The 16108-nt window shown below is 35.0% G+C and overlaps 1 protein-coding gene across 1 annotated transcript in view; it reads right to left on the reverse strand.

The window, feature by feature from the left end:
- LOC109393788 (kinesin-like protein KIF6) overlaps nucleotides 1–16108 on the reverse strand; it is a gene marked incomplete at its 3' end in the record, with an annotated part of 146162 nt that overhangs the window by 12515 nt on the left and 117539 nt on the right. Inside the window, exon 7 of the mRNA XM_019663381.1 lies at nucleotides 634–840. Coding sequence (XP_019518926.1) covers nucleotides 634–840 — 207 coding nt within the window. The remainder of the gene's footprint in view (nucleotides 1–633; nucleotides 841–16108) is intronic.

Consider the following 16108-nt stretch of genomic DNA (forward strand, 5'->3'; position numbering starts at 1 on the left):
AAAACAAAACAAAACAAAACAAAAAACAACAAAATGCTAGTAGATACACGAATGTCCATAGTGGCATTATTCACAATAGTCAAAAGGTGGAAACAACCTGTGTCTATTGATGGATGAATGGATAAACAAAACATAGTATATACATACAGTGGACTATTATTCAGCCTTAAAAAAGAATGAAATTTGGATACATGCTACAACATGGGTGGACCTTTAAAACATTATGCTAAGTGAAATAAACCAAATACAAATGGACAAATATTGTATGATTCTACTTGTATGACTATCTAGAATAGGCAAATTCATAGCAACAGAAAGTAGAATAAAAGTTACCAGGGGCTAGGAGTATAAGGAAACGGGATGTTACAGTTCAACGGGCAGAGTTTTTGTTTGGGATTATGACGAAGTTCTGGAATGGATGGTGGTGATAGTTGCACAACACTGTCAATGTACTTAATGCCACTGAACTGTACACTTAAAAATTATTAAAACAGTAAAGTTTACGTTATGTATGTTTTACCACAATAAGAGAAGAAAAACAAATGAAAACAAAAATGCCAGGAGAATGCCAGATGCAAAACACAAGGTCAAAAAATGGTAGGTATAGTTGACCTTCCATTCTGCCCATCTTACCTGTTCTAAGTAATGTAGTGACAGGTTGATATACTTGGCCTCTGTTAGAAGTTGGCCCCCTACTCCAGTCTTTGCAACTCGCTCTGACCCAGCCAGGTCAACCAAATGAAGTTTGGCATGTCGGACAGTTGCAGATCCTGGTTCTTTACTTGACAAATGAATAGTGAAAATGCAGTGGGAACGGGTTGAAGCTTGGTTCATAGGAGTCTACAAAAAAGAAATTTCAAAACAAAAAGAATGTGAACAATGAGAATTTTTGAAGAATGTTGACAAATATAAATTTACATTTCCAATGGTGAGACACTTCGCATGAAGCCAACTCTGTGAAATGGAGCAAAAAAACCCCCTTGTAGCTGAGACCCTAAAAGTGAATTCTTTTCAAGGTATTACACCTTGAAAACCTCATAAGAGATGTCAATGGGTTAATTCATAAAATCAGAAAAGGGCCGGCCGAGTGGATCAGTTGGTTAAGAGCTTGCGCAAGAGTGCGAACTCTGAGCAACAGCGGTTCGATGCCCAGCCCGAGCTGAGTTGCCGCTGAGCTGCCAACAGGTAGCAGGATGGCTCAGCTAAAAAACAAACAAACAAACAAACAAACAAAAAATGTTCATAAAATCAGAAAAGAGTTTGAATGAGGTAAAGCTTGGGTCCTCTTACCAATATGATAATGTTATTGCATTATAGGACCACAATTTATACCTTAACTTTGGCTAGCCTTATCGAAAATGCTTCATATGATTATCATGGGAAAAGGGGTGAGAATGGATGCATTGAGGGAATTCATTACACGAGTGTAAACACAGTCTATTAACAAGAGTGTCCAGCATCGCTGCTACTACCTAACACTCAATCAGAGGTCCCAGCCAATGTAATAAATCAGAAAAAGAAACACAAGGCATATTAATAGAAAAAGAAGACATTAAAGTGTCATTATATACAGGAAATATGGTGGTCTACATAGAAAAATGCAAGAGTATTTACAAACTGTTAAGAACTAAAAAGTTTAGCAGGGTTGCTGGGGACAAGATCAACATGAGAAATCAATGAAGTGCTAATAATCCAGCAACAATTAATCAGGAAATATTCATAATGGTAACAAAGATGATGAGGCTATAAGGGATTAATCTTATAAAAGGCATGTAATTTGTAGGGAAAACGACAAAATTATATTAAAGGATACAAACAAAAAACCTGAATAAATGGTGTGCTAGATTTAAAATACCATTTAATGGATGGGAAAACTCAAAATTAATCTATACATTAATCTCTCTATAGTAACCTTTACATTTAATGCAGGTGAAATAAAAATGCTACAGAACAAATAAATTGATTCTAAAATCAGATGGAAGAGCAAATATTGAAAATAAAAAATAATTATGTGAAAGAAGAAAGAGGAAGAAGGATTTGTCCTGCTATTTATCAAGGTGTATCATAATGCCATAGTAGTTAAAACAGTGAGGTACTGGTGCAGGAACAGATAACTAGATCAGCAAAACATGCTGTGTTCATTTAGGAACTCTATAGGATAAAGGTGACATCACACCACAGTGCAGAAAGCATGGACTAATTCATAAATGGGGCTGGAATAATTGGCTATTTATCTTGAAAAATGTACATTTAGATTGCTTTCCCACACCATACACACAAATTCCAGAATGTATTAAAGACGTATATGTAAAATAAAACAATTTTAACATTAATATAAGAAAATATGGTAGCATATTATAGTCAACCCAAGGTAGTAATGGATATTTTATAAGACATAAAATACAAAAATGAATTGATTTAAACTATTTGACCAAATAATCCAAAATTAAAGAACTTCTGTGTGATAAAATCTACCACAAAGGTGAAAGACTGGGAGAAGGTATTTATAATACATATGGCTGGCAAAAGATTAATATTTGACATAAAGAACTCTCACATGTCACTAAGAAAAAGACAAACGACTCAGAAAAAAAATATATGAGCAAAGGATATGAACAGACAACCCATAAAGAGGAAACCTGAAAATGGTCAATAAGCACTTTAAGAAAAAGTTCAAGTACAAATAATCAAGACAAAATAATTAAAGCCATAACGATAAACTATTTCATTAATATCCGTCAGACTGGCAAAACTTTAAAAATAAAATTTAACAAAAGTGTTTGTAAGGACATAAGGAAATGCGAACTTGTATACACTGCTGGTGGGAATATAAATTAAGAACCTTTTTTGAGAGCAATTTGACAATAGGTGGTAAAGTTGCAAATGCCTATAACCGACAACCAGCCATAGATTAATAGACTACTAGGTATATTTCCTAGAGAGAAATCTGGGAGTGGTATACCAGGAGGAGGGGGGGAGGGAGAGAGATAGAGAGAGAGAGAGAAAGGGAGGGAAAGAAAGGGAGGGAAGGAGGGAGGGAGAGAGAATATTAGAGATGGATGGAGATGGATATTCACTGAAACACTGTTTGGGATTGTAAAAAAATTGGTGTAAGATGTACAACATAAATGGACATCTCGACGGAAAAGATGAATAAACTGGGATCAATTCAAACTAGAGAAGTTAAAATGAAGCAACTTTTGGATAGATTGGCATAGATTTCTAAAATAGAAGGCTGAGGAAAAACAGCAAGCTAAAGACTGATATAAACACTATGATAGAACTCATATAATTAAAAAAAGTAATATATGATCTAAAACCATTTATTCATGGTGCTAGATCTTAGGTCACTAAAAGAATAAAAATATGGACTAGAAGGGTACGGTAAGTTAATGATCGCCGTTGCCTTTGTGAGGGATAGAAGCGGAAGTCAACAAGGGGACGTCAACTTTATCTGTAATACCCTATTTCTTTTATTTAAAAATGATTGGAAGCAAATTCTGATATCCCAAAACATCTAACAATAAAAATTATCTAGGGCCGGCCAAGTGGTGCAATGGCTAAGAAACTGGCTTGGGACGCCAGAGGGCCCCGGTTCGGATCCCACATGTGAGGGCCAGTGACACTGCCCTCCACAAAAAACAAACAAACAAACAAACAAAAATTATCTAAAAATATTCCAAATGAATATTCATATGTGTAAACGCGTTCAGGTCTCCACTTTTGCAAATGGGACTTAAGCAAAGAATCTCCATGGATGCACATGGATGCAGAGAGGGTCACACACTTGGCTGCTATTTCAACCAGAAATTCTGTCTGTAAATATAAATTCTTGATATACACCATCGGAGACTTATGCCAACTAGCAAAATACACAGATGTCAAAAGCCTGGCATAGCTTTGGTGATGATGATGTAGCTGTGAGTTAAATAGGCTGAAAATTTGAGCCATTACTTGTTGCCACAATAACTAGACCCAACCTAGCCAGTGTGTGATTTTGCATGCTAAAGTGGATCAGCAAATAACCGTGCATGTAAAACCGCAAACTCAAATTTAGAACCGAACTTGAGGTGTTTTGGAAGTGACTGTAAGTTATTTGCAGAACTTAAACATGGGTTTCATTTCACTGTTATATTCACACAACAATAAATCCTACAGTACTGTAATGAAAGTCAAATTGACAATCGATTTACACGAAACCCATTGAGACTCGCCCCAACAGCTGTCTTCAGCTTCTAAATTGATATACTGAAATCACAGTAAAATGTAGGCCATTACTGAATATTGTAAAAGTGTACCCATTTCAAAGGAATGTGAGATTTACATCAAATTAAATTGCATTTCTAGAGTTTGTAATTAAAATGCCATCATATGCCGTAGGAGTCTGTGCCTACAATTTTGTAACTTCTCATAAATATTTTCTGCATGAAGTAGTAGTTGGTGTCCTCTTAGCTAAAATTTTCTTAAACCTCAGAAAACATTCTTTATGTGTAGCTGTTTAATGGTGATTGAATGTGCGGGTGTTTGCTCTGTGTTTATTTAAGAACGTCTTTATGTCTCATAGGCATGCCCCTACGTTTGTCCTTTTAAAGGTAAAATTGTATTAAAACATTTCTGAAACTGCCTAAGAACAGATGGCACCATTTAGGCAGATTCATTCAAATTTAAGTGCACATTTTAAACAAATGTGCTCTTGGCACTGGAGACTGTGCCTTTGGAAAAATTCTAGTGATGATTAATCTTCCCCATGCACAGAGCTTTCACATTTCATATCGGACTGTGTATACAGCTCTGTGTTAGGCAGTACAGAGACTAGAAGGAAAAGAAGATAGGGGTCTTGCCCTCAAGGAATTTATAATCTAGTTTAGGAGCTAAAGACAAACTGTGTGGAATGAGGATAAATGATGAGAGAAAGGCAGTGATCTGCTCTGCACTGAGCATTCTGATCCTCTAGGTAATACCTGAGAATGCTAGCTGTTCCCTCATTCCACAAGCGCTCCACCCACCTCTAGTCCCTGGTGCCTAGAGTCAAACACTCTACTGGTACTTTCCTTTTAACTGTTCTGTCTCCTTTTCCTTTATGAGACCCTTTTCTCTCCAAGTTCCAAAATAGACATGCCCAAGCTCTGGTCATATTTCTTCCCCTTGGGGAACTCTTGTACAGCTCTGATTCTCATTGGATAGACACTGTGGTGTAGTTAAAAAAAATCACACACCAAATATATTAGAATCTGCAATAAGCATCGGGGTGCATATATCTTTTGGAGTTAGTGTTTTTGTTTTATTCAGATAAGTACCCAGAAGTAGAATTTCTGGGTCAAATGGTAGTTCTATTTTAAGTTTTTTGAGGAACCTCCATATTGTTTTCCATTGTGGCTGCACCAATTTACATTCCCACAAACAGTACACAGTATTTTTTTTTCTCCACATCCTGACCACACTTGTTCTTTGTTGTATTGTTGATAACAGTGATTCTGATGAGTGTGAGGTGATAGCTCATCGTGGTTTTGATTTGCACTGTTTACAATAGCCATGGAAGCAACCTAAGTGTCCATTGGTAGTCAATTGGATAAAGAAGATGTGGTACATGTACATAATGAAATATTACTCAGCCATGAAAAGAATGCATTCTTGCCATTGTGACAACATGGATGGACTTAGAGAGTATTAAGCTGACTGAAATAAGTCAGAGAAAGACAAATACTGTATGATTGTACTTACAAGTGGAACCTAAAGAACAAGTGATCAAATGAAAGGAAACAGAAATGAACTCATAGATACAAGGAACTGATGATTGCCAGAGGGGAGGAGAGATGGACACAAAGGGGAAAGGGGATTAGAAAGTACAAACTTTCAGTTATAAGTTATGGGGATGTAATGTACAGCCTAGGGAATATAGTCAATATCATAATAACTGCATGGTGACAGATGCTTACTAGATTTGTTGTAGTGATTACTTTGTAAGGTATATAAATGCTAAACTGTTATGTTGCACACCTGAAACTAACATAATATTATGTCAATTATACTTGAAAATTTTTAAAGGAAAAAAAATCTTAGAATTTGGTACCAGATGACCTGGTTTCCAGTCTGGTTCCATCACTTACCAGTGTTGAAATCTTAAGCAAACTTACATAAAGTAATTTTGGTTTTCATGTATCTTTGATATACCATAATAAAACTTGCCTTGCTGCAAAGAGTTATACTAAATACCAGTTGAGCTACTGAGTGTTAAAGTGACTGTAAAAGGTCCATCACTGTTGATAGTCATTCTATTCAGATGCCTCCTATATCCTTATTTCCAAACACAATTTCTCTGTACACCAGATTAGAATGTCCAAGAGCTCAACTGATAATTGTCACTAAAACACTTGCCCACATCTTGAACCTAATATCCCCCAAAGCAACCTCATCACTTTCCCTCAATCTGTGTCCCATAAATGGATACCCAATCTGTCCTATTCCTGTTGAATTTAGCACCACTTCTCTCCATCTCCAAGCATCCTTTAACTCTTGCCTGGATTACTACACTCCCTTCGTACTAGCCTCCCCATATTTACTCTGTCTCCTCCAATTGTTCATCACCTTGCAGACAGAGCACTACTTTTAAAGACATATAGTTTTAAAAAATTCTTATTAAATTTATTGGGGTAACATTTGTTAGCAAAATTACATAGGTTTTAAGTGTACAATTCTATAATACATCATCTATATAACATATTGTGTGCTCACCACCCAGTCAGTTCCCCTTCCATCACCATATATTTGACCCCTTTTCCCTCCTCTATTACCCACCTCCCCCCCTTACACTCTGGTAACCTCTAAACTGTTGTCTGTGTCTATGAGTTTTCATTTGTTTGTCTGTCTTGTTTGTTTGTGGCTTTCAGTTATATACCACACATATGAGTGAAGTCATATGGTTCTCAACTTTTTCTGTCTGACTTATTTCACTTAGCATGATAATCTCAAGATCCATCCATGTTGTCACAAATGGCAGTATTTCATCTTTTCTTATGACCGAGTAATATTCCATTGTATATAAGTACCACATCTTCTATAGCCAATCATCTGCTGAAGGATACTGGTTGTTTCCATATCTTGGCCACTATGAATAATGCTACAATGAGCATTGGGGTACATATGTCTTTATGAATAAATGTTTTCAGATTTTTTTGGTAGATACCCAGAAGAGGGTCATACGTAATTCCATTCTTAATTTTTGGAGGAACCTCCATGCTGTTTTCCATAGTAGCTGTACCAATTTACATTCCTATCAGCATTAAAAAAAAGACATATTTGATTATGTTAATCTTATCTATATTCTTTAAGTAAACTGGTATGTTCCCTAAAACTAAATATCTCTAGTTTCTTCAACCATGGCTTATCCAACTGTTTATCAAACTTTTTAAAATATGGCACTTTCACATTCTGAATTGAATATATTCTTTCAATTCTTTCAAAAGAAGCCTAACCACAGCAGAGGACACTAGAATCTGGGCACTCTAAATCTAATGCTGCCAGCAAATAGAACATGAAGTGTTATACCATATTTTCTCCAGGCTTTTACCCATGCTATGGAATTCCTATGGAAAACACACACAAACACACACACACACACACACACACACACACACACACACACACACTCACTCACTCCACTCACACTTATTCGATGACTGCATTTGATTAGATTTTACCCCAACATCGCAATCTGTTGAGATAATTCTGGATCTTGATTTTTACTTTTCACTTTTGTGTTATCGTTGAATGAAAATATATTGTATGTTCTCACCCAAATAATGTGTAAAACATTGAGTAGGGCAAAACAACAGCATTCTATGAAGATACTCCACTCTCTACTGCGTTAGGTAACAGTTATGGGTATTTTCCAATTGGCTTCAATCCAATTACTTTCATGTACTTTTAGCTCCTCTTTATGTCCCCAAAGATATTCTGAGAGACTATCAAATAAGTTGAATTCACTTGTTACATATATGAATTTTTAGAAATCTATCAGAAAAGTGAATGAAATTAGTTTAAGGTAAATCAATGCTGACTCTTTCCTAATGGCTTGTTTACCACTATTTAATCTCTTTTCAGATCCTTTTTTTAGAGTTTGGTATCAAAAATATTAACCTGTCCTTTTCCAAATATGTTTTCTTTATAGGAAAGTTGAGAATAGATGACTGTCATTTATGGGGTAAAAGTATAAAAATGTAGGCTCATTGGGTCCCTTATAGATTCATTATATCTATAGTCTGTGGTTAATGCAATTTAGTTTTCCTCTTTCTCATCTTCAATATAGCAAAATCTTACTTCTCACTGATGGTCCACCTGAAGGTTACCTCCTCTGTGAAGGCTCTCTAATTCCTTCCTCCTCTCCCCCCGACTCCGAACTCCTTGAGGGTTGGAGCTGTATCCTATCCATCACTGTAATCATAGCATAACATAATAGTGCTTGACTCTTGCTCATTTCTAGTTTTCTGAAATCTCTATGGCATGCTTCATAATTTCTAAAAAATCTCCAAATAATTCAGAGACTACATCTACAAACTCTTTAACGCACAGAATATATCATTTGAGTCTAAAAATCAGAAATTTTGGAATAGCTAGATTGACTCAAATCTCTCTATATATCTTGGGCTCCAGTTATTCTTTGTGCCTGATTCCAGAGCTGTTAAGCATTATCCTCTACATCTTCAACTGCCTTTCTCTTGCCTAGAATGTCCTCTTTCTGGTCAAATATTGCCTAGTATTTTTTTACTGGAAAAGTATGCCCTTTTCCTCCTCCCCAAATAAGCTTACTCAAAATTTATTTATCTTCACGAATTCCCTTGGACTATTCCCAATTGGCATTAGACATGTATTCAGAAAGACCGTTTAACACATGTGCATATAGTAGCTCATTAATATCCAAACTCTGGAAAAATCCAAAGGATTGTTCCAAATGGATTTTTAATGTCCATCATTTTAACAACTATGACATTGTAATGGACAATTTGCTACCGTTGGTAGTGAGGTATGATGGTGCAATCCACTGGACTACAAATGAGTGTTTGGTGGCCAGCGCATTTTGTGCAATATAAAGAGTGGTGCATATTATAAAAGGTGACTCAACAATAATCCTGTCAGACAACGGTGGCTTGAAACTTTCTATATAAAAGGGGCTTGGAGCAGCAGTGTGGTTGTGGAGTGGTACTTGACGTTGCTTTTGCAGAGCACTTCATTTAATATAGCACTGAATTGAGGAAACACCACATACTCATATGGAAGGAAAGTTCCTTCTCCCACAGTCCCAAGCTATTTGTCGGCACTGGCTGTACAGATCAGGAAATACTCCTAGGCTGAAAGAGAAATTTGAAAAGAAACAATATAACAACAAGAATCAGGTAAGACTGATAAACATTTTCTAAAGGCCATTTATTCCTTTTCCCTTTTGGGTTCTGCAGATGTACAACAACCAATCCTAATGCTCTATGATTTTGTTACGCATCTTCTTATTGGCGATCTGCAAGAATTCCTTGTAAATTAAAATTTTCACTTTAAAAAATTATTTCACGATGTTCTGTGTGTGTGTGAGTGTACATGTGTGGCCATTTTCAAGACTGAAAAAATTTATTTTAGGGCAAGAATTGATGAGGGAAATATGGTTTTTGTGTTTACATAATATACTATTATTTTTTGTAACACTAATTTTTTTCTACTTTTAATCTCATATGTTTTCAATCACTTCCAAAATGATTATAGTTAATACAGCCTTGAATGATTCAAAAAAAATATCTTTATATCACATATAAGACTTTCTATGATCCTTTGAATACTTGATTATTTCTTGCCATATCTTTAACTTAGTATATTCCATTCTTGTGTACCAAAGTTTTTTTTCTATAGCTCAGCTATATTGAAATGAAATATCACAATAAGAATTTCCACTAATCTAGAACAGGTTAGGTGAACAAAATCTCTTAGACCGAACTTGAGTATATGATGTATATGGCTTGAAACTCTTTAAAGGAAACCAACTAAGACCAAGAACAGCAGCCAAAGAATCCAGAATTCAGCTTTCTACTCCAATTCTCCTTGTTTGATAATACTCTCTAACCTAGATTTAATAACAGTCTCTATCCTAGATATTCTAATTGCTCTATGTGAATCAAAGACTGAAAATATTAATGACCGTTTGTTTTCTAGGCTAATATCCCAGCCTTTCAGGTTAAAACTCACCCTTAATTAAGGATTACCTAACTGCCTCCCCAATGGATAAATAATTCCTTATCTAGTTCTTCCCATAGTAAATGGGTTGGATTAGGGAAACCACCATGCTCTTAATATACTCCAACTCAGCCCAACAAAATGAGGCCTGACCACACCTAGTGGTTTAGCATGTGACCCTATAAACACCTGCTCTGATTTTCTTGAGGTTGTTTCAGAACATACTGCCTAGCAGCAAAATATCTCCAGTGAGATAACCCTGTATTGAAATGAATGATCCTACATTGCTCCTTTTCCTTTCTGGTATTTCTCTTTATATGTTAATTTTCAGAAAATTAATCAAACCATGTTTCCAACTTGCAGGGTTTCTAGGTCCAGTAAATTGTCAAAGTAGTTTTGTAAAAGAGAAAAATAGACTAGGGACACCAATTTTGTTTAAAATTTAAAAGCAAGCTTTGGAGCAATCTAGAATATATAATAAGAATGTTCCAACAATTATGATTCACCTTTCTGATAAGAATATCCTACCATGTTTTATTATATACCCCTCCTAACAAGTCTGAAATCAATTTGATGGATTTTTTATTTTCACGTCCTCAAAGATTTATTAGCTGACTTAATAATTTTGAGAAAACTGAATGTCAGAATTAGTGATAGCTCTTCTTCTGTTGATATCGGAATTCAGAAGATTGCTTTTGTATGGGTCATTTCTCCAGGATTTGGCAAATCCAAGTCAAACACATTTATTTAAAATTTTAAGTATGCTAAAAGCAGCAAATAGGCAAACTGAGAAGGAATTTTACCTGTATGTTTAATCAGAGCTATGTTCAATTATCATCCCTGCTTATCATTTCTGAGCTGGATCTCATCACATCATTATCAGGGTAAAGATTTGCTCTCTGAACAATGGAAACTATAGAACCACAAATGTTCCCCCTTTGTAACATGGCCTAGAAAAATCATAGCTAAATTTAGTCCTCAGTGGTAATAACTCATCCCTGTTGATCTAGCATAACCACTTTCCCTCTTTTAAATTGAATTTAACGTTATTTTTTCTGTTCCTTTTAAAATTTAGTAGAGCTTAACAATTTTCAAATCTGACCACACACATAACTGAAATAACATTATAAGCCTAAAAAGTCTAATGATCTTCTCAAGAATTTATAGCAGTTCATTTAAATTATCCTTAAGGAAAACCTTTTTTTTATACATACTAATTACCTTGAGATTACAGGTAAACTGAAAATACTCTTTGCTATCCTATGTATAGACAACTAAGAACAGGTAGTGCTAACATACCGATAGGAACTCAGATATATATATTTTTTAAATTGTATTTTTATGAAGGAAGTTTATCCTGTCAAAATGATTGTGATAGCTCTCAATGTGATTTTTGAAATTGGACATCAAGTTCAAGGACAGACACAGGTTTGAGGGCACTATCACTCACAGCAGAGATGCTGAAGGAACAACTCTAGAAGCACAGATGTCTAGTACTAGGTAGGTTGCTTCCCTCCATTTTATAGTCCAATCATATTTTCTCCCCATTTTGAAGATTCCACTGTTTTCTCTATGGCCACAAAGATCTTACTGTTAGAAGTGACAAGACTCCAAATGGCACACCCGATACGTGATCCAATTACTTGTTGAAGGTTTTTGGTGGCTGAAAAGACCCATCTCCTCTCTCCTCTCTCAATTATAGCTTGAAACCAATACAAGGAAGAGATACACAAGTCAGCCTGCCAAAAAACTGAAAATAACTACCAGCAAGAAATGCTGCAAGAATAGCTTCTGTGCTTAAAACCACAGCCTAAATTGACTTCCTGCCAGTTTCCTCCATATGTATTCCTGATTTGTAAGATGAGCCAAAGCAATTGATCTGAGTTATCTCAGTTCCTTATAGAAATGGTTTTGCTCAGGCTAATTGTAGGCCTCTTTGCCGTCTGATCCATTCTTTCTCTTTCCTCTACTTTGCTCTATGTCACAGAGATGCTGAGCTCTAAAGGCAGCAGTTTCCCAAGACCCCTTTTAGCTGGCATTCAACTGGAAAGATAGGAAGAGGGAGAAATACGCTGGTTCTTCCCTTCTTCATACCCTCCAATCTCCTGCCAGTGCCTCCTACCAGCTGAGACCACCTATCATTGTAGTGGTTTCCTGTTGTTGGTACCCTCTGAGTTGCATCACAGTCTTGTCTTTCTAGATTCTTCCATCACCCATAAAACAAAACTATCTGCATTGATTTTCTTGTTTTATATACAGAGTGGTTTGTTTTCCTGGTTGGATCCTGACTGATAGGCTAAATTAAATGCACTACATTTAATATAATGCTTGCAAATATTATATAAGACTGATAGAAGTATGACGTTTTTGTATTTCTTTCAAAGTTACAGGCAAGACATTGCCCATTTTGTCACACAAGATCCTTTACACAAATATACATGTATTTTACCTACAGTTCAATATCTGTAAGCTTGCTCTGAACAATGAAAACTATATAACTCAAAATGCCAAAACATTTCCGTTGTTTTTACTTGTCTGCTTGAAGAACCATAACTAAATTTTGTCTTTAACGGCAATAATGAACTTATTCTAGTTATTTATCATATCCATTATCTCCTTTTAAATTGAGTTTACCTTTTAAAAACTTCATCTTTGACATTTCTGGTTCAGATTTATTTGTGTTTTAATATTGTAAGTTATTTCAAACCCATTTGAAAAATAAATGATATATAGCAATAACATAATTTTCTCCCTAAAAAAACCATACTACATTTGAATTTTATGAGGAATAATGAGTTATTGTTTTGTATAAGTGATGCATACTCAATATAACAGACCAAGTTATACTGTGATAGCAAATTAACAAATAATATCATAATGTCAGAAGCTTAAAATCACAAAGTTTTTTTCTTGCTCACATTATTTGTCCAATATGATTTAATGGCAGTTCTACTTCATATATGTGACATTCAGTTAGCAAGGCTGGTGGAGGTGCTGCCATCTTGTGAGGCCCCCATCTCTACATAAAGCTTCTGGGTTTGTCACAAAAGGGAAGAATATTAAGGAGATCTTCATACTAGTTCTTACAAGCTTCAATGCAAAAACAACATGTCATTTTCACTCACATTTCATTGGCTAGAGCAAGTCACATGAACTCTCTTCAAGGAAACACGAGCAAAAAAGAATAGGCTAGAAGTTTTGGTGAGTACTGGTAATCTCTACCACACTTTATTATTATTATTATTATTTAAAAAAAACTCAAACATCACAAAAAGGAGCAAAGATGGAAGTAGAAATATCCCAATAAAAAATAACGATGTTAATGTTTGATAAAAATTGTTTAGGCATTTGTTTATATGTACATACAAATAGAAGAACAGATGGAAGTACTTTTACCAAAACAAAAGCATTTCACACATATTTGAAAATTATTAGATTTGATTTCAATTTAATAGAAGAAAAAAATAAATGGAACTGAAAAAATTGGTGAGCTTCAGATAAATGTGTTTTTGGTGTTTTTTTTCTCTCATGGTAGGGATGTATATCTTTTTTTCTAAAAGTATATCTTCAGAATTAAGAAAAATGGAAAACATTAGGGACTTGCGTCATGATGATTTTTAATGACATGGTTGACATTTAGATAGTATCTATTCATTTCTTGCTTTGAAATATAAGGAAATAAGGTCACTTATAACACCACTCCCTCCTTTCCTTTCTAACTCCAAATTTTTGTTAGATCTATTATTACTTTTATATTTTCAAGGTTAACATATTCACTTTATGCAGTTGTTTATTTTTATGTCTATATTAAAATAAATTCAATGCGTCTCATCAGTCTTTCTGTAATGCTTCTCAGTTCCTGAGCTCTTTATTTTGCTTTATCTCTTAGTTGGTTAGACTTCATTTGTCAAGCAATTTTTAAAAAGAATCCCTGGATTTATTTTCTCTCTGAACTCACACATGCTTGAAAGTATTTGTCTTAACAGAAACAGACTCATAGATATAGCCAACAAAATGATGGTTTCTAGATGGGATGGGGTTGGGAGGCTGGGTGAGAAAAATGAAGGGATTAAGAAATGCAAATTGATAGTTATAAAATAGTCACAGGGATATACAGTATGAGGAATATAGTCAATAATATTGTAAAAACTATGTATAGTGTCAGGTGGCTACTAGACTTACTAGGGGGATCATTTCATAAATTATCTGAATGTCTAACCACTACTCTGTACACCTGAAACTAATATAAAATATTGAATTTTAACTATAATTAAAAAATTAATCATAGGGATATAAAGTACAGCATAGGGAATACAGTCAATAATATTGTAAAAACTATGTACAGTGCCAGATGGGTAATAAACTTACTGGGGTTATCACTTTATGAGGTATGTAAATGTCTAATCACTATGTTGTTTTGTACACCTGAAACTAACAAACAAATAAATAAAAGTATTTGAGGTTGTTTTTTTTTTAAGAATAAATTGATAATTTGGCTGGGTATAAAATTATTGGACACAATATCCTTGCTTCAGAACTTGTTCCATTCTCTTTTGGCACTGAATGCTATAGAGGAAAAGTCTGAGAATAATCTCTCTTATTTTAACTCATAATTGGCTTGCATTTTCTAACTAATTGTCCATCAGGCTCTTTTTTTAGCTTTGGGATTTAGTAACTTCAATAGATTTTTATCTTGGATTTGAGCTCTTCCCATTTTTTTCTTGGACACTTCAGATTCAAGTAATTCCAAATTTCAGGAAACTTTTCATTTCTTCTTCTCTCTACCCATGTTTCTTCTGTTGCCTTTGGTCTTTTCTTCAGGATTTTGAATTATTTATTACTAGGTTCTCCTTTGTCTGAGTATCACTACTTTTTATGCCCTTAGTTATTTTTCAGCCACATTTCTTCCTCATCTTTTTTTTCCCCTCCTCCTTTTTCTCTTACTACTCAGCTTCCTTCTTTTTTGATTCGAATGACACTTTCATCTCTATGATGGCTTTCTTTTTTCTCTTTTATATCTTTTATGAGTTCTTCAGGTTTGCTTTTCATCTTCTTCTCTTGTCTTCTAATCTTTTCTTTAAACACTTCTATAATTTTAAGCTATTTTTTAAACCAAAGAATGAATTTAGGTAACATATTTCAGATTATGAAGAACACATCCTTTGCTCCCTGATGTAACCAGCCTTCAAATATATGTTCCTTAGCATCCCCTCCCCATTACCCCCAACACCCCCTACACACATACTCCACATATATGGGTAAGTCTTCAGCTGTTTTCTTTTTGATAATTTTATCTTTGAACAGGTACATCTTTTTCCTAAAGAGTAGTCTGGGGGACAGAATGTTCAAATTAAGTTTTGTTTCCAGAATACTTTTACTCTATATATGTCTTTAGCCTTAAAAGCATACACTTTCCTCAGTTTTTTACACTAAGAGGTCTGGGATAATAAAACCTCTTGTCACAAACTCACTGAACACCTCTCACAAAAGGTCATCTTTCTTGGCAATGAGCCTAGACCACTGGCCACAAAAAAAGGCCTGCCTTTAAGGCTTCTTCTTTGGGTTCACCTTTTATAACACAGAATAAATATCTATATAGTACCATTCCCTTGCCTAATACTTGCCCATGTTCTTAGATCTCATCACTCTAACCAAAAGATCATTGGATTTGTGTTTGACAATTGTGACCTTTTCTTAAAGGGGAAACTGTATCCTGACTGAGGTTGGAGGATGTATGTGTTGGCTCTCAGCCCCCTCCCTCACCATAATTCAAATTTCATAGTATTTGGTGGCAGGTTTTCTTTTTTAAGCTGAGCCATCCTGCCACCTGTTGGCAGCTCAGCGGCTGCTCAGCTCGGGCTGGACTCGAACTGCTGTTGCTCAGAGCTCAAACTCT

This window comes from Hipposideros armiger, unplaced genomic scaffold (genome assembly GCF_001890085.2).
Source record: "Hipposideros armiger isolate ML-2016 unplaced genomic scaffold, ASM189008v1 scaffold_389, whole genome shotgun sequence".
NCBI classification, from domain to species: Eukaryota; Metazoa; Chordata; class Mammalia; order Chiroptera; family Hipposideridae; genus Hipposideros; species Hipposideros armiger.